Here is a 26,405-nt window from a genome sequence, read left to right as displayed (position 1 = left end):
ACCCCTTCCCCTCGATGTTTTAATCATTACTGAAATTGTAATTATGATCACATGAAAAACACATTTTTTTTTTATGTCCATCAATGTTTTCTCAGTTTAACACTTAAAGTTTTGGTGAATCTTTGGATAAATTTTTTCAGATAATCCATTGTTCTGTAAAATGGTTGATTTACATGAAGAAGTTAAAGAATCGTGTTAACAACACTAAACGCAAGACACTTAATTTTCCTGTTTAAGTGAGAAAGTCTAAATCAAGTCACACTGCTGAATCTTGATATGCAATGTTTTTAATTAATGCAATAATATGTAAAAATGACATGTAAAACAGTCACTTTCAAATGGCATCACACTCAGTTGCACAGCTAATATGAAGCCCTATACACAGTGACACCTTTTCTGATTTAGGATGAACAGACTTTCAGACCTGAAAACCCTGAAAACATTAAAAATGTCTTTGCACATTTATGTGGTGAGCAGATGTCGACACGATAAGAAGTTATTTCCACACCCACAAAGAAACATGAGCCATTACAGCAAGAGAGGCGAAACAAAATGTCGGTTTGAGGAAGTTTTGGGTTCAGGAGCAGAACTTCTCTTTTCAACCATCTAAACAGAGGTCTCTGGATACTCCCTCTCTTGTGGCATGGCAGAGCCCTCAGCTCTCTGGGATTTCTTTTTCCTCCAAGCAAAATAGGCGGCGATCCCAATGAACAACAGAGCTGCCACAGCTGTTTGCACTCCACATATGAGGGAGGGATCTGTTTCAGTGGAGAGACACAAAGATCGCATGTTGACAAAGTTTTCACTCACATTGACAGACAACAAGATGAAACGATTGGATCCACTGCAGCAGAGGCAGTTCTCACTTACTAATGAACCAGGGCTCATCTCTGAAGGAGGAGGTCACAGTTTGATTGGAGGATGTGATACTAATGGAAGGTTTAAGTGACACTGTGACAGCAGTCTTCTTACCCACAGTCATGTCCATATGGGTTGTTGTCTGATCAACGCACAGTTTGTTATTGGCTGCAAACACCCACTGTGTTATGCGTGTCTCATCAGATTCAGTGCAGTTAATGAAGATGAAGCCTGTATGGAGAGAAACAGATGAGCTATAACTAATGTTCAGCATGATCATGATCTCCAGCATCATCTGACCATTGTCCCTCATGCTCTCACTCACCACAGGTAGATATACTCTTCTGCTTCTGTAAATGACTGACATGGTTTTTGACTGAGCAGGTAAGATCTCCAGAGACGTCCTGTCTCAGAGTGATGTTGTCAGTCTCGTGATTTCCAGAGAGGAGCTTGTCTTCTGTCAGTGTGTGTCCATCCAGAGTCCAGCTGTACTGAGGACTGTCCCCTCCCTCAGAGGAGCAGGACATCCTCATCTCTCCCTGGGACAGACACTCAGAGACCAGCCGGACAGACGACACAGGAGCTGGAGGAACAAAGATGATGTTTGACATGTTGACTGAGTCATGGTCGTCCATCACAGTTTCTAATACAGAACAGGGCAGACACTGCAGAATAAAAAGTTGTTTACCTTGAATAGACAACTGTAGAGTCTGCTCCTCTAAAAGAACTCCATTTGAATTACGTATTATAAGTGTATATTCATCTGTGTCAGATCTTATCAGGTTATTGATCCTAAATGTTCCATCACTAGGAGTAAAGGAGTATTTGTCTTCATTTATATTCCGAACAATTTTATTATTTATCCAGCGCAATATCGTTGTGGTGTTTTTGTCAATGGTAAATCTTTCTGGCGCCCGATTCATCAGCTGCAGGACCACAGTTCCTCCCAAAGCTCCGTAACACTGATCTCCATCCTTCTGTCTGACATCACATTTGGTTTCCAAACCTGGAGAGTTTTTGAAAAACAGATTGTAAACAATTGTCATCTTTTCATTTTTAACAAAATGACCGAAAATAACCAGAGAAAGCAGTTCACACAACAATACTCGTTAAGTTCTCGTTACACAGGAGACTGCAATTAGACATGCATATACAGTGATAAACACATAATCTAGAATATTTAAAATTTTGAATAGAAAATGCAACAGCCAAATAATGATTTTACTCAGGGAGGGGTGAGCATCGTGGAGCAATTCGTTGTTGGAAAATACTTTTGTCAAACTCAAATGAGTCCTGGGGGGGGTGGGGGGGCGGTTCAATGAGCAAAATAAAGATCTATACTTTTATTTGAAAAAGAATCAGGAACATGTTTTAGTTTTACTGTAACTGTAGATCACAGAATACAAACAGGACGTAGGACTTCAATCATTGACATCAGACTTTATTTTATTTAAAGAATCTATTTGAGTAAAAAACTAATCTAAAACTAAAAGTCCCTCTTTGCGATTACAATTACCAACAAATATACAGTAAACAAAGTCTTTCTCAGTTTTAAATCCATGGGCCCCTATCGAAGACCTGCCAAAGTAAAAAAAGAAAGAAATGTTTAACTTGAGTAATTCATAAGTGAGTGAAAAATACACAAATAGATTAATGTAGAAATATACTGTATAAATGAATACATAAATAAATAAAATAATATATGCAGTGTGGTGAGAGTAAAGGGTACTAGTTTCTACATGTATTTATTAATTTATAAATTTACACACTAAAATACAAAAACAAATAAATGTGGAAATGTATAGATACATAAATGAATAAATGTAAAAACATATTAATACAAAAATAATTATATGTGGAAATCTATCAATACAAAAATATATACATATTTTGTAATAAGATTTTTGTTATTTATGCAGGAATTAATTTTGGCATTCTATTATATATGTATCTATTGAGTTGTTTATTTATTTATCTTTTCTCACTTTTGGCAGTTTCGGTCCTCCACAAACGTGACACTGATCCCTAAAATCCTTGATCCAAACTTGTTCATGTTTTTGAATCTGATCTTGGGTCTTCATGAAATCATTGAATCGTGTATTATTCAGACAAATTCAACTCCAAAACTAATATCTCAATGAAAAACCTTACCATGGGAGACTGCAAGTAGCATCACCAACAGTCCAACTACAGCTTCCATGTCTGGTCAGTGTTCAGCCTTCAGCTTTGAGACAAACTCCTCTTCTTCACCAAACAGCAAACACACACAGCAGGGTGCTGAGCAGTCTGAAATGTTTCCAGGTAGTGATCAGCTTTGAGATGAGAAAGTGAGGAGAAGTCTTTTTTGGGTTGGTACATTTAAGAGGAAGCAGGTGTCGGTATTTTTAAACGTTACAGAAATTGAAGGGTGTTTCATTTTGCTTGTCATTTGATGTTTGGTTTTCATGCACAAAATGTATGCATGCACCACAGCTTGTATATTAAGTCTACGGCCTTGTTTATAAAGTCCAAAGTCTTTATATACATATAAATGCACTAGTCCACACATAGTCAGGTTTATATAGTCAGGTCTCAGGTTTATCACCAGTCCATACATATTTTGTGGCATCCACAACTAAAGTGGCGTCCAGAACCAGTCATTTCAGTTCCATATTTACAATGGGAGCACTGGGACTAGATGTGCTAATTATTGAATTAATCCTCAAGTCGGATTGAAGAGATCATCTGATGGTGTGTGACTTGTGAAGCTTTCTGTTCAGTTTCATGCACAGTAAAAATGTGCAGATAGAAAACTGAGGCAACACCTTTGAGCATTTGCCTGAGACCAGAATTTTAGCAGAAGTACTGTAGGTGTGATGATCGCGTTTCACCAAACTATTTCAAGAAATGACTGCATGGCATTGCACTCAGATATATGGAGGAAGTGAAGTGTTAAAGATTAATACAAACTGTAAAACCTACCATAGATACAGCTTTGCCCGCAAACATCTCCTGTTTTATTCCACTATTGTCTGCCTGCTCCATTTTATCCATTTTTAGTTTAATAAACATTCAGTCCAACACCTGAAGTATTTGTACAGAGTTCATAAGAACAGATATAATCGTAGATGCAAGAGTTTAAAGATATCATTTTAGTTCTACAATGATTAACTCCCCACTATATACACAGAAAATGACATAGTACTGAAACAACTGTCTCTGGAGCTAAGACATTCATCACCATGCTCATTTCTTGCATCCACTGAAAACCAAACAAAAAGTTACAGATGAAAGTGAATGTAGAGTAAACTATACTTTACTATGACAAAATGTGAGTGAAATCCAAACACAGCCTGCGTATGTTGCCACAACACTACATGATTTGTCATCTTCAATATGGACTGATCCCAGTGGGACAGAAACAAAGTGCTTTACTTTAGTCTCTTTCAAGTCATTCATTTATATGATTTTCAGTACAAGCGCTGAAACTAAATCCTATAAGTTCAATTTTCCAACGTTCAGTCATAAGTTTATATATTCTGCTTACACTGTTTACACTATATATATATATATATATATAGTGATTTAAGAACATTTTTATAACGTCCATGTTTCAACAAAATAGCAAATGCAAAGGTGACACTGTAGCCCACCAGCAGGAGGTCATTGCACTGCATGATGAGTAAATACATCATCTTTAGGCATAGATCAGATTTTTAAATATTGGTTTATACTATGAAGTATTAGAATAGCTTTTTTTTATTAATTAAGATTCCACAAAAAATGTAAAATGTATAATTTGTGTGTTGGATTTTTGTAATGGAGAATTGTGTTGTGTAAATAACAAAAAAAGATTTACACTCTTGAAAAGATTTTGTCTAGAAATCAAGTTTTATGATCCACTTAAACACAAATCAAACATCTGAGTAAATATATGACAAATATAAGTTGATATAATGTGATTTTGACCATTTGATGCAATGATAACGATAACCTCTTCAATATTAGTAAAGAATTTGATAAACAGGCGGCCAGCTGTGGGCTGTGGCAGTGAGCTTTCAGTCTGTGGATTGAGTTCAACATGTCTTCTTCTATCTCTTCGTATAAAGCACAGCAGTGGCAGGCAACAGAGTTCAAACGCAGGTCAAATTCACTACTGGTGCATTTTGATAATCAGATTACTTTTATTTCAACACAACAGACTGACACAGATATTCCCAGGTGTCATAGGTCCTGAGCTCCGTCATGGCAACAACATTCATCGATTCACTTCCTCTTGAGTACATTCTCTGCAAAGTAAAAGCATGTTATTTATTTTGTTGCTGGAATGCTTTATATCGAGCTGAAATACAGAGCTTTTATTTTTGAAATGTTGGGACTGAAGATTGCGTCAATTTATTAACAGACCCCTGAAATAAACAAGATGTAAAGTATGAACAAAAAAACCACCAGCTAAGTAAATAATTCAAACCTTTATAAAACCCACATACGTGAACGCTAATAAAAGAAATTCACGTTCGTTTGATGAAAGACATTGTCAATAAAATCTCCACTGCAAAAAAAACTAGTCAGGATGAACACAGAGATTTCTACTTTCACTCTGCATCATTGACTGTTTATAAAAAGCTCTGCACACAAACAATAAAAAGTGACAGAATATTGCAGAACTGTGTGATGAGGACTCACTAAGGACAGAGAATAATTCCAGAGCATTAACACAGGACAAGAGAACAAACCATTCCAAACTGGGAGGTTTAGAACAGATGCACAAATTCACCTCAACTTATAACTTCTCCTCCACAGTTGCCATGGAAATACACACTGAAGGTTCTCAAGTATGTATCTTCACACTGAGCTGTTTAATCTAAAAAGTCACGTAATGTTAAAGCTTTGAAGCTCAATTGTTAAATTTATCATGTCATCTTCTGGTCTCTCTCTCTCTCTCTCTCTCTCCCTCCCTTTGTCATAATGTGATGTCGCCCTCCATTGGCAACTCGGGGAATAGCAACAACATAGACAATGCAGGCCAATGCCAGGGGACCTGAGCTGATAGAGGGGGGGCCCGTGATTGAGAACTAATGATTCCGTAATCCACAGAAATGACAATTTTCGTTTGGTTCAAGGTCTGGCCCCAGATTTGTGATGCTGTATTTGCACACACAGTAGAGAGACACTTTCTGAAAAGCCTCTTGAAGTAGAACCAGCTGTATGATGGAATGATTATTTAGGGGCCGGGCGGCTGTGTTCATGAATAAAACTTTGTGAAAATAAATCAGAGACATCTCTAGACTGTCTAGATGAACACATTTTATCTTGATAACTGAATTTTTTCACAGTAGCAGTAGTCAGCAGCCCTGCAGACTGCCTTCAGTCACAGTGTCAAGTTACATCGTGAGTGAAGTGATGTCCCCTGGCAGGTTGCTCATCAAGATCATGACTGGATTTCAGGGTCTAAGATTGTGAATTCAAACCCTGGTTTAAGTACAATAATTCTGTTAATGTCTATTCAAGCAAAATGCATCATGAAAAGCTCATTTTCCTCTTCCTCCTCTTTTTTCCTCCTATACTTCCTCAAAATGCTCAACCCATTGCTGCTTGTAGAAGCTTTAATTATACATGATTGAATGTGTGACGTGAATACACATCAAGCAACTAAATTAAACCACCCCTTCCCCTCGATGTTTTAATCATTACTGAAATTGTAATTATGATCACATGAAAAAAACATTTTTTTTTTATGTCCATCAATGTTTTCTCAGTTTAACACTTAAAGTTTTGGTGAATCTTTGGATACATTTTTTCAGATAATCCATTGTTCTGTAAAATGGTTGATTTACATGAAGAAGTTAAAGAATCGTGTTAACAACACTAAACGCAAGACACTTAATTTTCCTGTTTAAGTGAGAAAGTCTAAATCAAGTCACACTGCTGAATCTTGATATGCAATGTTTTTAATTAATGCAATAATATGTAAAAATGACATGTAAAACAGTCACTTTCAAATGGCATCACACTCAGTTGCACAGCTAATATGAAGCCCTATACACAGTGACACCTTTTCTGATTTAGGATGAACAGACTTTCAGACCTGAAAACCCTGAAAACATTAAAAATGTCTTTGCACATTTATGTGGTGAGCAGATGTCGACACGATAAGAAGTTATTTCCACACCCACAAAGAAACATGAGCCATTACAGCAAGAGAGGTGAAACAAAATGACGGTTTGAGGAAGTTTTGGGTTCAGTTGCAGAACTTCTCTTTTCAACCATCTAAACAGAGGTCTCTGGATACTCCCTCTCTTGTGGCATGGCAGAGCCCTCAGCTCTCTGGGATTTCTTTTTCCTCCAAGCAAAATAGGCGGCGATCCCAATGAACAACAGAGCTGCCACAGCTGTTTGCACTCCACATATGAGGGAGGGATCTGTTTCAGTGGAGAGACACAAAGATCGCATGTTGACAACGTTTTCACTCACATTGACAGACAACAAGATGAAACGATTGGATCCACTGCAGCAGAGGCAGTTTTCACATCCTAATGAACCAGGGCTCATCTCTGAAGGAGGAGGTCACAGTTTGATTGGAGGATGTGATACTAATGGAAGGTTTAAGTGACACTGTGACAGCAGTCTTCTTACCCACAGTCGTGTCTGGGGCCGTAGGGGTTGTTGTCGGCTCAACGCACAGTGTGTTATTGGCTGCAAACACCCACTGTGATATGCGTGTCTCATTAGATTCAGTGCAGGTAATGAAGATGAAGCCTGTATGGAGAGAAACAGCTGAGCTATAACTGATGTTCAGCATGATCATGATCTCCAGCATCATCTGACCATTGTCCCTCATGCTCTCACTCACCACAGGTAGATATACTCTGGTACTTCTGTAAATGACTGACGTGGTTTTTGACTGAGCAGAGCAGAACTCCCGAGACGTCCTGTCTCAGAGTGATGCTGTCAGTCTCGTGATTTCCAGAGAGCAGTTTGTCTTCCGTCAGTGTGCGTCCATCCAGAGTCCAGCTGTACTGAGGTCTGTCCCCTCCCTCAGAGGAGCAGGACACCCTCATCTCTCCCTGGGACAGACACTCAGAGACCAGCTGGACAGATGACACAGGAGCTGGAGGAACAAAGATGATGTTTGACATGTTGACTGAGTCATGGTCGTCCGTCAGTTTCTAATACAGAACAGGTCAGACACTGCAGAATAAAAAGTTGTTTACCTTGAATAGACAACTGTAGAGTCCGCACCTCTAAAAGAACTCCATTTGAATTACGTATTTTAAGTGTATATTCATCTGTGTCAGATCTACTCAGGTTATTGATCCTAAACATTCCATCATTAGGAGTAAAGGAGTATTTGTCTTTATTTTTATTGTCAAAAACTTTATTATTTTTCCATATCAATATCTTTATGGTCTTTTTTTCAATGGTAAATCTTTCTGGCACCCGATCCATCAGCTGCAGGACCACAGTTCCTCCCAAAGCTCCGTAACACTGATCTCCATCCTTCTGTCTGACATCACATTTGGTTTCCACACCTGGAGAGTTTTTGAAAAACAGATTGTAAACAATTGTCATCTTTTCATTTTTAACAAAATGAGCGAAAATGACCAGAGAAAACAGTTCACACAACAATACTCGTTAAGTTCTCGTTACACAGGAGATTGCAATTAGACATGCATATACAGTGATCAACACATTATCTAGAATATTTAAAATTTTGAATAGAAAATGCAACAGCCAAATAATGATTTTACTCAGGGAGGGGTGAGCATCGTGGAGCAATTCGTTGTTGGAAAATACTTTTGTCAAACTCAAATGAGTCCTGGGGGGGGTGGGGGGGCGGTTCAATGAGCAAAATAAAGATCTATACTTTTATTTTAAAAAGAATCAGGAACATGTTTTAGTTTTACTGTAACTGTAGATCACAGAATACAAATAGATTAATGTAGAAATATACTGTATAAATGAATACATAAATAAATAAAATAATATATGCAGTGTGGTGAGAGTAAAGGGTACTAATTTCTACATGTATTTATTAATTTATAAATTTACACACCAAAATACAAAAACAAATAAATGTGGAAATGTATAGATACATAAATGAATAAATGTAAAAACATATTAATACAAAAATAATTATATGTGGAAATCTATCAATACAAAAATACATACATATTTTGTAATAAGATTTTTGTTATTTATGCAGGAATTAATTTTGGCATTCTATTATATATGTATCTATTGAGTTGTTTATTTATTTATCTTTTTTTACTTTTGACAGTTTCGGTCCTCCACAAACGTGACACTGATCCCTAAAATCCTTGATCCAAACTTGTTCATGTTTTTGAATCTGATCTTGGGTCTTCATGAAATCATTGAATCGTGTATTATTCAGACAAATTCAACTCCAAAACTAATATCTCAGTGAAAAACCTTACCATGGGAGACTGCAAGTAGCATCACCAACAGTCCAACTACAGCTTCCATGTCTGGTCAGTGTTCAGCCTTCAGCTTTGAGACAAACTCCTCTTCTTCACCAAACAGCAAACACACACAGCAGGGTGCTGAGCAGTCTGAAATGTTTCCAGGTAGTGATCAGCTTTGAGATGAGAAAGTGAGGAGAAGTCTTTTTTGGGTTGGTACATTTAAGAGGAAGCAGGTGTCGGTATTTTTAAACGTTACAGAAATTGAAGGGTGTTTCATTTTGCTTGTCATTTGATGTTTGGTTTTCATGCACAAAATGTATGCATGCACCACAGCTTGTATATTAAGTCTACGGCCTTGTTTATAAAGTCCAAAGTCTTTATATACATATAAATGCACTAGTCCACACATAGTCAGGTTTATATAGTCAGGTCTCAGGTTTATCACCAGTCCATACATATTTTGTGGCATCCACAACTAAAGTGGCGTCCAGAACCAGTCATTTCAGTTCCATATTTACAATGGGAGCACTGGGACTAGATGTGCTAATTATTGAATTAATCCTCAAGTCGGATTGAAGAGATCATCTGATGGTGTGTGACTTGTGAAGCTTTCTGTTCAGTTTCATGCACAGTAAAAATGTGCAGATAGAAAACTGAGGCAACACCTTTGAGCATTTGCCTGAGACCAGAATTTTAGCAGAAGTACTGTAGGTGTGATGATCGCGTTTCACCAAACTATTTCAAGAAATGACTGCATGGCATTGCACTCAGATATATGGAGGAAGTGAAGTGTTAAAGATTAATACAAACTGTAAAACCTACCATAGATACAGCTTTGCCCGCAAACATCTCCTGTTTTATTCCACTATTGTCTGCCTGCTCCATTTTATCCATTTTTAGTTTAATAAACATTCAGTCCAACACCTGAAGTATTTGTACAGAGTTCATAAGAACAGATATAATCGTAGATGCAAGAGTTTAAAGATATCATTTTAGTTCTACAATGATTAACTCCCCACTATATACACAGAAAATGACATAGTACTGAAACAACTGTCTCTGGAGCTAAGACATTCATCACCATGCTCATTTCTTGCATCCACTGAAAACCAAACAAAAAGTTACAGATGAAAGTGAATGTAGAGTAAACTATACTTTACTATGACAAAATGTGAGTGAAATCCAAACACAGCCTGCGTATGTTGCCACAACACTACATGATTTGTCATCTTCAATATGGACTGATCCCAGTGGGACAGAAACAAAGTGCTTTACTTTAGTCTCTTTCAAGTCATTCATTTATATGATTTTCAGTACAAGCGCTGAAACTAAATCCTATAAGTTCAATTTTCCAACGTTCAGTCATAAGTTTATATATTCTGCTTACACTGTTTACACTATATATATTTAAATATATATATATATATATATATTTATATATATATAGTGATTTAAGAACATTTTTATAACGTCCATGTTTCAACAAAATAGCAAATGCAAAGGTGACACTGTAGCCCACCAGCAGGAGGTCATTGCACTGCATGATGAGTAAATACATCATCTTTAGGCATAGATCAGATTTTTAAATATTGGTTTAAACTACGAGGTATTAGAATATCTTTTTTTTATTAATTAAGATTCCACAAAAAATTTAAAATGTATAATTTGTGTATTGGATTTTTGTAATGGAGAATTGTGTTGTGTAAATAACAAAAAAAGATTTACACTCTTGAAAAGATTTTGTCTAGAAATCAAGTTTTATGATCCACTTAAACACAAATCAAACATCTGAGTAAATATATGACAAATATAAGTTAATATAATGTGATTTTGACCATTTGATGCAATGATAACAATAACCTCTTCAATATTAGTAAAGAATTTGATAAACAGGCGGCCAGCTGTGGGCTGTGGCAGTGAGCTTTCAGTCTGTGGATTGAGTTCAACATGTCTTCTTCTGTCTCCTCGTATATAAAGCACAGCAGTGGCAGGCAACAGAGTTCAAACGCAGGTCAAATTCACCACTGGTGCATTTTGATAATCAGATTACTTTTACTTCAACACATCAGACTGAAACAGATATTCCATGGTGTCATAGGTCCTGAGCTCCGTCATGGCAACAACATTCATCGATTCACTTCCTCTTGAGTACATTCTCTGCAAAGTAAAAGGTTGTTATTAATTTTGTTACTGGAATGCTTTATATCGAGCTGAAATGCAGAGCTTTTATTTTTGAAATGTTGGGACTGAAGATTGCATCAATTTCTTAACAGACCCCTGAAATAAATGAGATGTAATGTATGAACAAAATAAGACCAGCTAAGTAAATAATTCAAACCTTTATAAAACCCACATACGTGAACGCTAATAAAAGAAATTCACTTTCATTTGATGAAAGACATTGTCAATAAAATCTCCACTGCAAAAAAAACTAGTCAGGATGAACACAGAGATTTCTACTTTCACTCTGCATCATCGACTGTTTATAAAAAGCTCTGCACACAAACAATAAAAAGTGACAGAATATTGTAGAACTGTGTGAGGAGGACTCACTAAGGACAGAGAATAATTCCAGAGCATTAACACAGGACAAGAGAACAAACCATTCCAAACTGGGAGGTTTAGAACAGATGCACAAGTTCACCTCAACTTATAACTTCTCCTCCACAGTTGCCATGGAAATACACACTGAAGGTTCTCAAGTATGTATCTTCACACTGAGCTGTTTAATCTAAAAAGTCACGTAATGTTAAAGCTTTGAATCTCAATTGTTAAATTTATCATGTCATCTTCTGCTCTCTCTCTCTCTCTCTCTCTCTCTCTCTCTCTCTCCCTTCCTTTGTCATGTCATAATGTGATGTCGCCCTCCATTGGCAACCCGGAGAATAGCAACAACATAGACAATGCAGGCCTATGCCAGGGGACCTGAGCTGATAGAGGGGGGCCCGTGATTGAGAACTAATGATTCCGTAATCCACAGAAATCACAGTTTTCGTTTGGTTCAAGGTCTGGCCCCAGATTTGTGATGCTGTATTTGCACACACAGTAGAGAGACACTTTCTGAAAAGCCTCTTGAAGTAGAACCAGCTGTATGATGGAATGATTATTTAGGGGCCGGGCGGCTGTGTTCATGAATAAAACTTTGTGAAAATAAATCAGAGACATCTCTAGACTGTCTAGATGAACACATTTTATCTTGATAACTGAATTTTTTCACAGTAGCAGTAGTCAGCAGCCCTGCAGACTGCCTTCAGTCACAGTGTCAAGTTACATCGTGAGTGAAGTGATGTCCCCTGGCAGGTTGCTCATCAAGATCATGACTGGATTTCAGGGTCTAAGATTGTGAATTCAAACCCTGGTTTAAGTACAATAATTCTGTTAATGTCTATTCAAGCAAAATGCATCATCAAATGCTAATTTTCCTCTTCCTCCTCTTTTTTCCTCCCATACTTCCTCAAAATGTTCAACCCATTGCTGCTTGCAATGTTTTAATTAATGCAATAATATGTAAAAATGACATGTAAAACAGTCACTTTCAAATGGCATCACACTCAGTTGCACAGCTAATATGAAGCCCTATACACAGTGACACCTTTTCTGATTTAGGATGAACAGACTTTCAGACCTGAAAACCCTGAAAACATTAAAAATGTCTTTGCACATTTATGTGGTGAGCAGCTGTCGACACGATAAGAAGATATTTTCCCACCCACAAAGAAACATGAGCCATTACAGCAAGAGAGGCGAAACAAAATGTCGGTTTGAGGAAGTTTTGGGTTCAGGAGCAGAACTTCTCTTTTCAACCATCTAAACAGAGGTCTCTGGATACTCCCTCTCTTGTGGCATGGCAGAGCCCTCAGCTCTCTGGGATTTCTTTTTCCTCCAAGCAAAATAGGCGGCGATCCCAATGAACAACAGAGCTGTGATCCCAATGAACAACAGAGCTGCCACAGCTGTTTGCACTCCACATATGACGGAGGGATCTGTTTCAGTGGAGAGACACAAAGATCGCATGTTGACAAAGTTTTCACTCACATTGACAGACAACAAGATGAAACGATTGGATCCACTGCAGCAGAGGCAGATTTCACATCCTAATGAACCAGGGCTCATCTCTGAAGGAGGAGGTCACAGTTTGATTGGAGGATGTGATACTAATGGAAGGTTTAAGTGACACTGTGACAGCAGTCTTCTTACCCACAGTCATGTCCATATGGGTTGTTGTCTGCTCAACGCACAGTTTGTTATTGGCTGCAAACACCCACTGTGATATGCGTGTCTCATCAGATTCAGTGCAGTTAATGAAGATGAAGCCTGTATGGAGAGAAACAGATGAGCTATAACTGATGTTCGGCATGATCATGATCTCCAGCATCATCTGACCATTGTCCCTCATGCTCTCACTCACCACAGGTAGATATACTCTTCTGCTTCTGTAAATGACTGACATGGTTTTTGACTGAGCAGGTAAGATCTCCAGAGACGTCCTGTCTCAGAGTGATGTTGTCAGTCTCGTGATTTCCAGAGAGGAGTTTGTCTTCTGTCAGTGTGTGTCCATCCAGAGTCCAGCTGTACTGAGGTCTGTCCCCTCCCTCAGAGGAGCAGGACACCCTCATCTCTCCCTGGGACAGACACTCAGAGACCAGCCGGACAGACGACACAGGAGCTGGAGGAACAAAGATGATGTTTGACATGTTGACTGAGTCATGGTCGTCCGTCACAGTTTCTAATACAGAACAGGGCAGACACTGCAGAATAAAAAGTTGTTTACCTTGAATAGACAACTGTAGAGTCCGCACCTCTAAAAGAACTCCATTTGAATTATGTATGAGAAGTGTATATTCATCTGTGTCAGATCTTATCAGGTTATTGATCCTAAACGTTCCATCACGAGAAGTAAAGGAGTATTTGTCTTTAATTATATTCTGAAAATTTTTATTATTTTTCCAGCGCAATATATGTTCGCTGTTTTTGTCAATGGTAAATCTTTCTGGCACCCGATTCATCAGCTGCAGGACCACAGTTCCTCCCAAAGGTCCGTAACACTGAGCTCGATCCTTCTGTCTGACATCACATTTGGTTTCCACACCTGGAGAGTTTTTGAAAAACAAATTGTAAACAATTGACATCTTTTCATTTTTAACAAAATGAGCGAAAATGACCAGAGAAAACAGTTCACACAACAATACTCGTCACGTTCTCGTTACACAGGAGATTGCAATTAGAAATGCATATACAGTGATAAACACATTATCTAGAATATTTAAAATTTTGAATAGAAAATGCAACAGCCAAATAATTATTTTACTCAGGGAGGGGTGAGCATCGTGGAGCAATTCGTTGTTGGAAAATACTTTTGTCAAACTCAAATGAGTCCGGGGGGGGCGGGGTTCAATGAGCAAAATAAAGATCTATACTTTTATTTGATAAAAAAAAGATATAAAATACCTAAACAGCATTAAATTATTTAATAAGAAAAAGAATCAGGAACATGTTTTAGTTTTACTGTAACTGTAGATCACAAAATACAAACAGGATGTAGGACTTCAATCATTGACATCAGATTTTATTTTATTTAAAGAATCTATTTGAGTAAAAAACTAATCTAAAACTAAAAATCCTTCTTTGCGATTACAATTACCAACAAATATACAGTAAACAAAGTATTTCTCAGTTTTAAATCCATGGGCCCCTATCGAAGACCTGCCAAAGTAAAAAGAGAAAGAAAGAAATGTTTAACTTGAGTAATTCATAAGTGAGTAATACATACACAAATAGTTTAATGTAGAAATATATAAATGAATACATAAATAAATAAAATAATATATGCAGTGTGGTGAGGGTAAAGGGTACTAGTTTCTACATGTATTTATTCGTTTATTAATTTACACACCAAAATGCAGAAATGTATAGATACATAAATAAACAAATTTGGAACTAAAAATACATAAATAAATAAATGTGGAAATGTATCAATACAAAAACATACATATATATTTTTAATAATATTTTATTTATTTATTCAGGAATTAATTTAGGCATTCAATTATATATGTATCTATTGAGTTGTTTATTTATTTATCTTTTTTTACTTTTGGCAGTTTCGGTCCTCCACAAACGTGACACTGATCCCTAAAATCCTTGATCCAAACTTGTTCATGTTTTTGAATCTGATCTTGGGTCTTCATGAAATCATTGAATCGTGTATTATTCAAACAAATTCAACTCCAAAACTAATATCTCAGTGAAAAACCTTACCATGGGAGACTGCAAGTAGCATCACCACCAGTCCAACTACAGCTTCCATGTCTGGTCAGTGTTCAGCCTTCAGCTTTGAGACAAACTCCTCTTCTTCACCAAACAGCAAACACACACAGCAGGGTGCTGAGCAGTCTGAAATGTTTCCAGGTAGTGATCAGCTTTGAGATGAGAAAGTGAGGAAAAGTCTTTTTTGGGATGGTACATTTAAGAGGAAGCAGTGGTCGATATTTTTAAACGTGACAGAAATTTAAGGATGTTTCATTTTGCTTGTCATTTGATGTTTGGTTTTCATGCACAAAATGTATGCATGCACCACAGCTTGTATATGAAGTCTACGGCCTTATTTATAAAGTCCAAAGTCTTTATATACATATAAATGCACTGTCCACACATAGACAGGTTTATATAGTCAAGTCTCAGGTTTATCACCAGTCCATACATATTTTGTGGCATCCACAACTAAAGTGGCGTCCAGAACCAGTCATTTCAGTTCCATATTTACAATGGGAGCACTGGGACTAGATGTGCTAATTATTGAATTAATCTTCAAGTCGGATTGAAGAGATCATCTGATGGTGTGTGACTTGTGAAGCTTTCTGTTCAGTTTCATGCACAGTAAAAATGTGCAGATAGAAAACTGAGGCAACAGCTTTGAACATTTGCGTGAGACCAGAATTTTAGCAGAAGTACTGTACATGTCATAATCGCGTTTCACCAAACTATTTCAAGAAATGACTGCATGACATTGCACTCAGATATATGGAGGAAGTGAAGTGTTAAAGATTAAGACAAACTGTAAAACCTACCATAGATACAGCTTTGCCCGCAAACATCTCCTGTTTTATTCCACTATTGTCTGCCTGCTCCATTTGATCCGATTTTAGTTTCATAAACATTCAGTCCTACACCTGAAGTATTTGTACAGAGTTCATAAGAAGAGATATAATCGTAGATGCAATAGTTTTAAGATATCATTTTAGTTCTATAATGATTAACTCCCCACTATATACACAGAAAATGACATAGTTCTGAAACAACTGTCTCTGGAGCTAAGACATTCATCACCATGCTCATTTCTTGCATCCACTGAAAACCAAACAAAAAGTTACAGATGAAAGTGAATATAGAGTAAACTATACTTTACTATGACAAAATGTGAGTGAAATCCAAACACAGCCTGCGTATGTTGCCACAACACTACATGATTTGTCATCTTCAATATGGACTGATCCCAGTGGGACAGAAACAAAGTGCTTTACTTTAATCTCTTTCAAGTCATTCATTTATATGATTTTCAGTACAAGCGCTGAAACTAAATCCTATAAGTTCAATTTTCCAACGTTCAGTCATAAGTTTATATATTCTGCTTACACTGTTTACACTATATATATTATTATCTTAGCTTATCTTATCTTAATACAGTAATTAAAACTCTAATAGTAGATTTGTGTGATTGCTCATGAGGTTAACATGGGTGAAGGATAATAAAGTAAATGACACTGAATACATGTATAAAAAAAAGTGTTTAGTAGAACTTGTTTAAGTACAATCTTTGGAGATATTGTTGATTTTTTTGTTTACAGTAAACCGACAAAGATCAAAACTACAAACAAATACTTCATTCTGATCTCTGACCTCAGAAATATGGTTACAGAGCGGTCGCACTAAAATGACATGAACGTATAAGCAAAGAAAGAAAACCCGTCTTTTCCAGCTCCTTAAAGTCCTGTTTGCTGTTGGTTCTTGATGACTAGAGATCAGTGATGATAGAAGTCCACAGGTGAGTCCAACTCATAATGAAGATGTTTATTCTCAGTTATATACTCGATCCTGCAGAAAGAAGAGCATAAAGCAAAAGGTATTTAGCACTCGAGCAGGATTAAAAACAATTATGTTTTCACCAAAGTATCACAGTATTGACTGATTCACCATCAGTACTTATTGACCTTTTGATCACAAGCAATCCTGCTGTATCTTAACTGATGTCTTCCTCCGCTTGCACACACAGAAGCAAACCAACACAAGCAGTATCAGTAGGAGCACAGCAGCCGCCCCAACAGAGGCCGGAATCAGGATGGAGGGCCACTTGTGCTCTACAGAGAAGAGACACGAGAACAGACAGTCAGAGACACGTCAATCTACTGACCTTTTTTAGCCAGCGTTGGGTGTTTGTTACCGTAATTAATTACATTTTTTGTGTATCTGAACTTTTCTTAACTAGATCTATTATATAGTTCAGTGAATGTCTTTAATAGAAATCTTAAAACATTTTTGTTTCAGCCTTTAAATATTTTTTTGAATGTAACTTTATTTATTTATATTTTCTTTTCTATTAAATATCAATTTATCATGTTCTTTTGTTTGTTAAAAACTGTTCTCTTCTAATTTGAATAACAGTTTAACAAGTTTTTATTTTGATCTATATTGAATGTAAAGCACTTTGAGCAGCATTTCTTGAATGAAAGGTGATTTATAAATAACATTTATTATATATATACATATATCTTTACTTTTTACTTCACTACGTTTTTACAAACAAAGTTGTTGGAAGTAGTAGAAACAGCAGGTACACACTGAGTTCACATAGACTGTTCATTGTCTGTCAACACGATGATTACTGTCTTTTGTAATCTGTAATCTTCTTTCTTTTATTGCACAACGTGGTGCGTTGTGTTTTATATTTTCACTCCCACATGATCATGAAATGTTTTAACACTTGCCTTGAACATCCAGTTGAACCTCAACTTTTCTCACGAGGACCCCATTCGAATCAAACGCCTCTATGATGTATTGGCCTGAGTCGCTCCTCACCACGTTTGTGATCTCGAACGTCCCGTTGTTGATGAAGAACTGGGTCCTGTTTATAAAGCCTTCATGTATAGTCACCTTTTCTTTCCACAGGGTGAACACATTCACGGGCCCAGTCGGAAGCTGTTTCTTGCACAACACCTGATGGCCGCTTGCATTGTCGATTACTTGGATGGACACATATCCTCCAGGAGGAAGAGAGTACATAGACGTGTTCTGGATGCCACTAAATTTTGTCTCAGCAACTGGAAAGAGAGATGGAACGGATGTATTCTAAAGCATATGTAAATAAACATGAAGGATTCATTTTTTACACACTATTTAAAGTTTGAATCTTGTTTCTTGAATGACGATCTTACCATGAGATACAGCTGCCAACATCACAAGTAGAGTTAGAATTTGCTCCATGTAGTCCTCTTTCATCCAGAATAAGATTGTCTAAAATTGTGAACTCAAATAATTCAATGAGCAGCTGAACGGTTGTGTTGCACACTGACAGGAAATTCTAAAAGGGTGGTGGTGGGGGGAGTCAGGAAATGAGGTGAACCGTCTCACTTCTCCTTGCAAACACAGCCTATGGTGGCGTGCTGTTATCCTTCTCTGTTGAAACCACACACATGAAACTGAATCTCGAGAGTGCATTGGCTAAAATCACTTGACCGGGGGCATGTTTCAACATCAACGCCTGCCAACACAGTTTGGATATTTCTTTTGTTTACTTCTTCCTCTGCCCCAAAACACTTGAAGTGAAATCACACCCACTGCAAGAGACACAATGCAACAGTTATGACATAAAATAACTGTACTGGAAAAATTAACTAAGTGTGGTTGAAACCTATTTTATAGTTGAAGAGTCACTTTTGCAGCCCTGTCTAAAGACTTTTATGACCTGAGCTGTTTTATGGTCTGAACTGTTTATGACCTGAAAACTGCCAGACCCTTTTGCCACTTATTTACCCTCCAAAGAATGGAATGTATGTCTGCTTATCTCCTTAGGAAACACATGTAAATCAGTTGTTTGTGTTTAGATTCCTCTCTCTCCTGCGTCTACAGAACCAGTCTGAACTGGTTCAGAGAGACAGCCCTTAGTTCTCCTATATAAGATGCTTGTATTTGAGTGTCCTCCATCTTCACTCTGAGATCCTTGTGACTCTCTGTGTTGATCCTTTCTGCAGAAAGCCCCTATTAAAATACACGTGGATAACTTTGGTGTTTCCAGCCTCTTGTATTTCCAGATTTCCATCACATAACCAACTCTGCCACAGAATGAGACTTGTTATTCTATTTATTTAGATGATGTGTTCCTTATAAGTAAAAAAAAAAATTCGAATTTCTATTCTTTTATTTCTTAATGTGTTAATAAATAGAAGAAGCTGAGAACGAGTTTGAATTCAAGAAACAAAGCGTGCAATAATTTCACATTGACATAGAGGTAGTTGTCATCTATATAAATAATGTCATAGGTACAAGTAGTTGCATATGATTTCTTGTTGACACTTTGTCGTCCTTATCAAATACAGCCATTCTGTTTTAAAACAAGCCTATCCTATATGTCTGTCATTAATGGGAGGACAGTCTCCTGTCAGGGTAATAGAACACATTTTCTTACATACTGGAACCAGCTCACATTTTTCTGCTTGTAATTTTCATTTTCATTTCATACAATGGATACAAACTAGTTGAATAACCAATACTTTCACTGGATAATTAGTTCTTCTTGAGAAACTGAAGATACTAGATCTACAACTCTTGCATGGTTCAAAACATCCTCGATATATACAGTATATACGTTGTCTTTCAGTGTCTCCCCTGAATCTTGTTCACTTATGTCCTCTCTATATCCTGTTGGACATGATCCTAGTGTTGAGTCTCTTGAAAAACGACCTGCTTTTGGACAGTTTAAGCTTTGTTTTCCAATCCTTGTTCTTCCTCTGGTAAACGCTGTCCCAGCTGTCCTCCTCCTCATCTCCCACCCAGGGGACCCAGGCACCTCCATTCATATGGGGGTCAGCCCGTGGGTCCTCCTTTGGATACCTCACTGGCACCGCAGTACGATTGTAGTACACCAGCCTGGCTAAAAGCTGCTTGACAACATCTGGCCTCTGCTCAGAAAGGTCAAAACGTTCGTAGGGGTCTCCAGAGATGTTGAAAAGCCACACTGATTTGCGGGGCTGTGTGTGGCGCTCGAGGTTCCACCAGGCATTGGGAAAACCTGGAAGAATTTGTACTGGGGTCCAGTCTCCATAACCAGGGTCCCCTGTCAGGAGTTTCCAGTCTCCAGCTCGTATGGAAGCCTGAATGGCTGTATTCCAAATCCCGTATCCTTTCTGCAGGGAGCCACTGCGTGCATGGTTGTACAGAGGGTCAATGTTGTGGAGGATCTCCATTCTGGGTGACTCTTTACCCTCACTGATGGCTTCCCAAACATTATACCCATCCAGCCCCTCAGTCAATGATTCATTCCCACCTGCTAGTCCCACCAGTGTTGGGTACCAGTCAGTAATGTGCACCAAGGCTTTACTCACCCTCCTCTTCCTCCTCAGCAAAGGACTGTGAACAAACCCCAGACCCCGGATGCCACCCTCCCAGTAGGTGCCTTTACGTCCTCTGAGCGGCCAGTTGCTGCCACCAGATAAAGGCTGGCCACCGTTGTCAGTAGAGAAGATGATGACACTGTTCTGGTAGTAACCGTACTTGCGGAGAGCGTATGTTATATTACGAACGGCCTCATCTACAACTGAGACCATAGCAGCATACTTCCTGCGTGCCACGTTTCCCAGCCCACGGTAAGGGTAGATGTACTCCCGAGGAGACTGCAGGGGTGTGTGAACAGCTTGAAAAGAGAGGAAGATGAACAGCGGCTGGGACTCAGGATCATGGGTTGCCAGGAGCTTGCGGACTCTCTGCGTGTACAAATGCGTGGAGTATTTTCCCTGCTGGCCCCAAGCAACCGACTCCCCCTCGTGGAGGTCAAAGCCACACAGCCCGGGGCCGTCACAGGAGTCGTAGGTGTAGTAGTTGACACTGCCCGTTAAGGAGCCAAAGTAGGTGTCGAAGCCACGGCGAGTGGGCAAACACTCCTTCTTGTAAAAGCCCAAGTGCCACTTGCCAACCATGTGCGTGGAGTAGCCAAGCTCCTGCAGCCTCTGGGGGAGGGTGACCTGGTCGAAGGGCAAGCAGTTGGGCTGGCGGGGTCGGATAATGGAGTGCTGCAGGCCAGTGTGAATTTGGTACCTGTTAATGATTAAGTCAGAAGGACGAATGTGTTATCAATAATTGAGTCTGACAGATAGTTAAGTGAGTAAGAGGGTAGGAGAGGAAAGGAGATGACAGAATATGGGTGGGTGGGCTGTTTCCATCTTGCCTAGACTTGACATCATCGTTGTTGGCAACAAACTGACAAACGCTGGAAATTTAGTTTTTTTGTAAATCTGATTTAACATATAGTTTAGAGCATTTCTCTCTTTTATTTTAGAAGAATTAAACAATAGGCTGTGCAAGTAACCTCCTTATGTAATCAAGGACTGAATGTATGAGAAATATTGAGTCAGAACTATCATATAATCCTCAGATCTTATTTTCAGATTAGTTAAAGGGATTCTTCTTTTTCAGTCAACAGAATTTCATGGCATATTTCAGTGGAATAGTTTGTCTGAAATGAAAAGTTCATGAATATAACTTTGAGATTCCTTTACATTTTTAGGTAAATAGGTTTCAAAGGTAAATTCATTTACATGTTTCCTCAAATAAAACTAGTTTTTCAGAAACGGGGTACAGTCCAAAAGACAAGCCTAGGTTTGTGTAATTAATTTATTGTTATTTAATTTTACTGTCGGGTACATAAATAACGACATCCCACCTCTATCTATATTAGAATACGTACTTTATTCTGTATAGTTTTGGGCTCTGCACATCCCTTATTCATCTGAATAGCTTACAAATGTAATGTACATGTATTTATAATGATATATATGATATGTATAATAATAATAATATAAATGGTTTAACACAATAACAAAAATGTGCAAACAAGTTTGCAAAAACTTTAGACTTTACCTGCCGGTGATGAGCTGACTTCGGGACGGGGTGCAGATGGGTTGGATGTAATAATTCTCCAGCTTCACTCCGTCCGCAGCCAGTTTATCCAGCGCCGGTGTCCTGATGTCAGAGCCGTGGTAGCCAATGTCATTGAACCCTTGATCGTCTGTCATGATGAAAATGATGTGAGGAGGCTGCGGCATGGATGGAGAGCTTTCTCCAAAGGTTTGGTCGGCCTCGTTCTCCACCTGGTTTGGACTCATCAGGTCCCAGGTCAGGTACCCGAGGCTGAGCAGGCTCATCATGGAGAAACCCGTCAGAGCTGTCGTTGCCATGGTTTCTGTGACACTTTGTATCAGTCAAAGCAGTTTGTACTAAGGATCAAAATCATAAAATCATCAGTGTGCGGGGCTCAGGATGAAAAATATCCTCTTTCCTCTCTAAACCCTACTACAGAGCACTACACATCAGTGCGTGCTGACTCTCCAAACGGTTTCAGCCTCCTTGGAAAGCATTTCACTTGTGGCCCCATTAACCCCGCCCATTTGCCTTGCTGCCTCACTGAAATAACATCAGCCCCCCACCACCACCCAAAAACACAGAAATGTTTCTAGTACATCCAGGTGTTAATGGTTAGTTCACATCTCACCTAGGTAGACGCCAATATTTTATATAAAACTAAAACTGGATAATGTTCTACAAAATCCTATAAGTGATGAATGTGGTTCTATTGCAAATTTAATTTTTTCCTCCATTCAGTGTAAAGGCAGCTTTTAACAGGATTACATCATGCACCCTCCTCTTCATTCACATCACAGTCATTTGATTTCAGTGAAGCCCAATGCTACCTTTGCAAACCACTTGATAGCATTGACCTGGTTTAGCTGTGAATGACAGAGGCTCTACAGAAATACCCCTACTCAGAAAAACCACAGCGTGTGGGGGAGATATGACCGTCGGCAGCTGTGGGGCCTCACACAATCACAGTCACTGTTCCCCGCTCCACCCCAATGCACTCACATACACTATATTATTTTCCCTGATGTTTTATGAGTATTGCAGACCTGAGGAGAGAGACGGAGCAGACTTCCCAGGTTCTGATTATATCTCCGACCGGGCGTCAAAGAGCCACATTACAAATCATCGGAAGGGTCACCAGAAAGCAGCTGGACTGCACAGCCACAACTCCACAGCATCTCGTCTGTCGAATCAGTGAAGGTCTCATTGTGGAAGGTAGTGAACATAAAGGGCATTGATGATTGAAATCTTTCTCAATTGCAAAGGAGGACATAACAACAGTTAAGGGTCCACGATACTCCATCAGGACAATGGTTCCTTGAATTAATGTTGTGATTCGGCCAAGAGACGCATTTTCCCCACACGCTGAACCTGCACCGATCACCGGTTGCAGGCTGCTGTTCAGCGGCAGAGAAAACTCAAAGATGTTTGGTGAACGTGCCCAAAAGAGACAAGATTTTTTTGATAACAATATGAGGAATGTCGGCCACCACAGCATCATGGAGTCTGTCAAATTGAGAAAACGAAAAAAAAACAGTCTGGCATTTCCATTTCTATGATATATAACAACAAACTGTTGTACTCAATGCATTTTTGATTAATAAAATTATAAAAATGTATATTAAGACTGTTTTGATTGTGTAAGAGAATCTAATATTTTCATGTGCTGTTTATTTATTCTTGAATATGTCAGAATGCTTTTCACTTTATTAACTGTTGAATAGCTCAAGGTCATTGGGGTGAAACACAAAAATTAGATTTGTTGGAGGTAAAACACCACACCTTGAAACTGTTGACACTGGGACTTGTGGGCATGGAGGTCGCCGAGCAGCCAGAGGAGGAACGAGCCTCCCGTAAAGAGCGTGAAGCTGCAGCCGGGGATGTTTGCCCAGCAGCAGGAGAGGCATCTATGGAGCAAAGTTTCTGAGTTTAAGCCAGGTCAAGGCAGGAAAGAGAGAGAAGGGAAAAAAAGACTGAGGTGCACCTGAAGTTTTACACCCTCCTGTTTATTTATATTTTTATGGTTTTCCTCGATGGAGAAGCTGACGGTGTTCATGAGGAAAAAACACAGAAATCCAAGTCAACATAATGTAAATCAGGTTACGGTTAGGTTTAGGGCTAGGTTAAGGTTTCGGTTAAGCCACACTTAGGGTAAGGGACTCATCTGTTTTCTGTTGGTCAGAGGTGCAACTCACAACACCATATACAAACACTCACACACATACTGGTGCATATCGACTCACACAAGTACACACACACACACACACACATCAACCTTAGCATGTGACCACATACTCGTGTTTATAAATTGACCAATGAGAAATGGTTTGACGAAAGTATTTTTGCTATCTTTGACCCCAAATATTGAACAAACACTGTCCTTGGTTCCTGGAGGATATTTTCAGTTTCACTTGTTTGTCGTAACTTAGGTTGGGCTGCTGCTAAATGTCAAAAATAAGCTAGGATAAAATAAACGACGTACTAACTCATGAGCGTCCTCATAAACAGCAGCTGTCAATGGTCATGACATATCTAGAGTTAAAGTAAGTTACTGGGCTTTAATGAATCACGGCCCGTGAGTTGCTGTTGACTCAGACGTGATTGAGTGGAAATGAAGGCCTGGTTACAGTTCACATTCTCAGACTCTTACTCCACTGCTCTTTTCATCTTTTCACCTCTTTGATCACTCTCTCCTGCCTCCCCCGAATGTAAATGTTTCAGTGACGAATGCTTTCAGACCATTTTTCCTTATCGGGGGTATCAGCTTTGAAGTGAACCTACTCAGGGAACGTCTCAGAGTCATGTGTATTTGTGCTGGGAACATCTGTGGTGTGTTCGTTGTTTGTTCATTAGCCTCCTGATTTATCCAATTTCTTCCAGAGTGTGTCTGCAGTGTCGTGGGACATGGAAAATTTAACTGCGCTTCCTTTTTTTTCCACTGCCTAATTAAAAGCGGACGTATAAAAACACATTTCAAGTGAATCCCTTTATACTAGAGAGGCTCATTCATGAAGATACAAAGGTAGTAGCAGCTTTATTGAAACATTGTGTTGACTTCCCACCTCTTCTTCTCTCATAGACTCCGAACAAACACATAGAAACACAGATTTTCACGCTGACAACAGCTTCTCATTTTTACATCTCTCTCCAGCCTGGTTCCTCCTGAGAAACCATGAAATGCAATTATGAGTTGAAAAGGAAGCAGAGACTCCGGGTGCCGCCGCCGCCGCTGCTGCTCTGTGTTGGTTGGCACCAGATGTTGGCTTTGGCTAAAGGAAGAGGTGCTGTTACTGAATACGGCTGCTCCCCTTCGCCTAGAACACTAACCCCTTTCTAATCAATGCCGCCCTGCCAGTAAAGCTGCACATTACTCCCCCTCTTACCCCAATTTTCTAATCTGAGAAAGACTGGAGGGAGGTTTTCTTTCTTCCTGTGTTACGACCCCGAGCCAAAACCTTTACTGCAATAACAGCTTGTCGCCCCTCTGCTATGAACAAAAGTACCTTTGTTCAACATGTTATCATCCTTTCAACGTCAGTTCATCAGATCAGGGGTCATTTGATGGCAAGCTCTCGTTTTCTCTCTTGCTTCAGCTTCAATATGAATGCTAAAAAGATGTTTTGTCAATGTAACTTTTCTTGTGCCCTAATTTTATGTTTTTTAAAATTGATGATTTTACCCCAAAACAATAGCCATAGGACCTACTGTCGTCCACATTACTGCAGAGATTGTAAGCTCCTAAAACTGAGAACATAAAACGCTGTTGGTCCGTTAGTTTGAATACTCCAGGGCTGCGTTGCAGTATGGACGGGCAAAAACTGTGACATTTGTAAACGATGACGCAGTCACCTGATTGCTTCCTCCCATGACTCGACTACCAGCGTGAAGGCAAAAAGTTGCTAATGCTGACTGTCGCTGACACTTCCACCTCATCGTTGTTATACTAAACCTATACTGGTTTACTTTTCACCATTGTTGTTTCTCATACATAGAACTGCAGACAAGACGTTCCGCTTC

The 26,405-nt window shown here is 38.8% G+C and overlaps 2 protein-coding genes and 1 long non-coding RNA gene across 3 annotated transcripts in view; 1 reads left to right on the top strand and 2 right to left on the bottom strand.

Moving 5' to 3' along the window:
• Positions 1-22,700, bottom strand: part of arsia (arylsulfatase family, member Ia) — a 28,782-nt gene extending 6,082 nt beyond the window's left edge. Inside the window, exons 1-4 of the mRNA XM_034598231.1 lie at positions 22,389-22,700; positions 20,323-21,566; positions 8,052-8,192; positions 7,691-7,948 (exon numbers count right to left, since the gene is read on the bottom strand). Of these exons, the coding sequence (XP_034454122.1) occupies positions 7,691-7,948; positions 8,052-8,192; positions 20,323-21,566; positions 22,389-22,675 (1,930 nt within the window). The 5' untranslated portion in view covers positions 22,676-22,700. The remainder of the gene's footprint in view (positions 1-7,690; positions 7,949-8,051; positions 8,193-20,322; positions 21,567-22,388) is intronic.
• LOC117769361 lies at positions 13,336-16,059 on the bottom strand. Its single transcript, XM_034598232.1, has 4 exons — positions 15,522-16,059; positions 14,035-14,352; positions 13,672-13,929; positions 13,336-13,577 (listed from the first exon to the last, which is right to left on the bottom strand). The coding sequence occupies exons 1-4, from the start codon at positions 15,568-15,570 to the stop codon at positions 13,351-13,353; spliced, it is 852 nt and encodes a 283-aa protein (XP_034454123.1). The 5' UTR covers positions 15,571-16,059; the 3' UTR covers positions 13,336-13,350.
• Positions 16,853-17,404, top strand: LOC117769362. Its single transcript, XR_004615199.1, has 3 exons — positions 16,853-16,998; positions 17,047-17,052; positions 17,083-17,404. It is a non-coding gene; the product is annotated as an uncharacterized LOC117769362 (long non-coding RNA).
• Positions 22,701-26,405: the final 3,705 nt, after the last annotated feature.

The sequence above is a fragment of the Hippoglossus hippoglossus genome, chromosome 10, assembly GCF_009819705.1.
Source record: "Hippoglossus hippoglossus isolate fHipHip1 chromosome 10, fHipHip1.pri, whole genome shotgun sequence".
Taxonomy (NCBI): Eukaryota; Metazoa; Chordata; class Actinopteri; order Pleuronectiformes; family Pleuronectidae; genus Hippoglossus; species Hippoglossus hippoglossus.
This window is presented reverse-complemented; position numbering and strand designations above follow the sequence as displayed.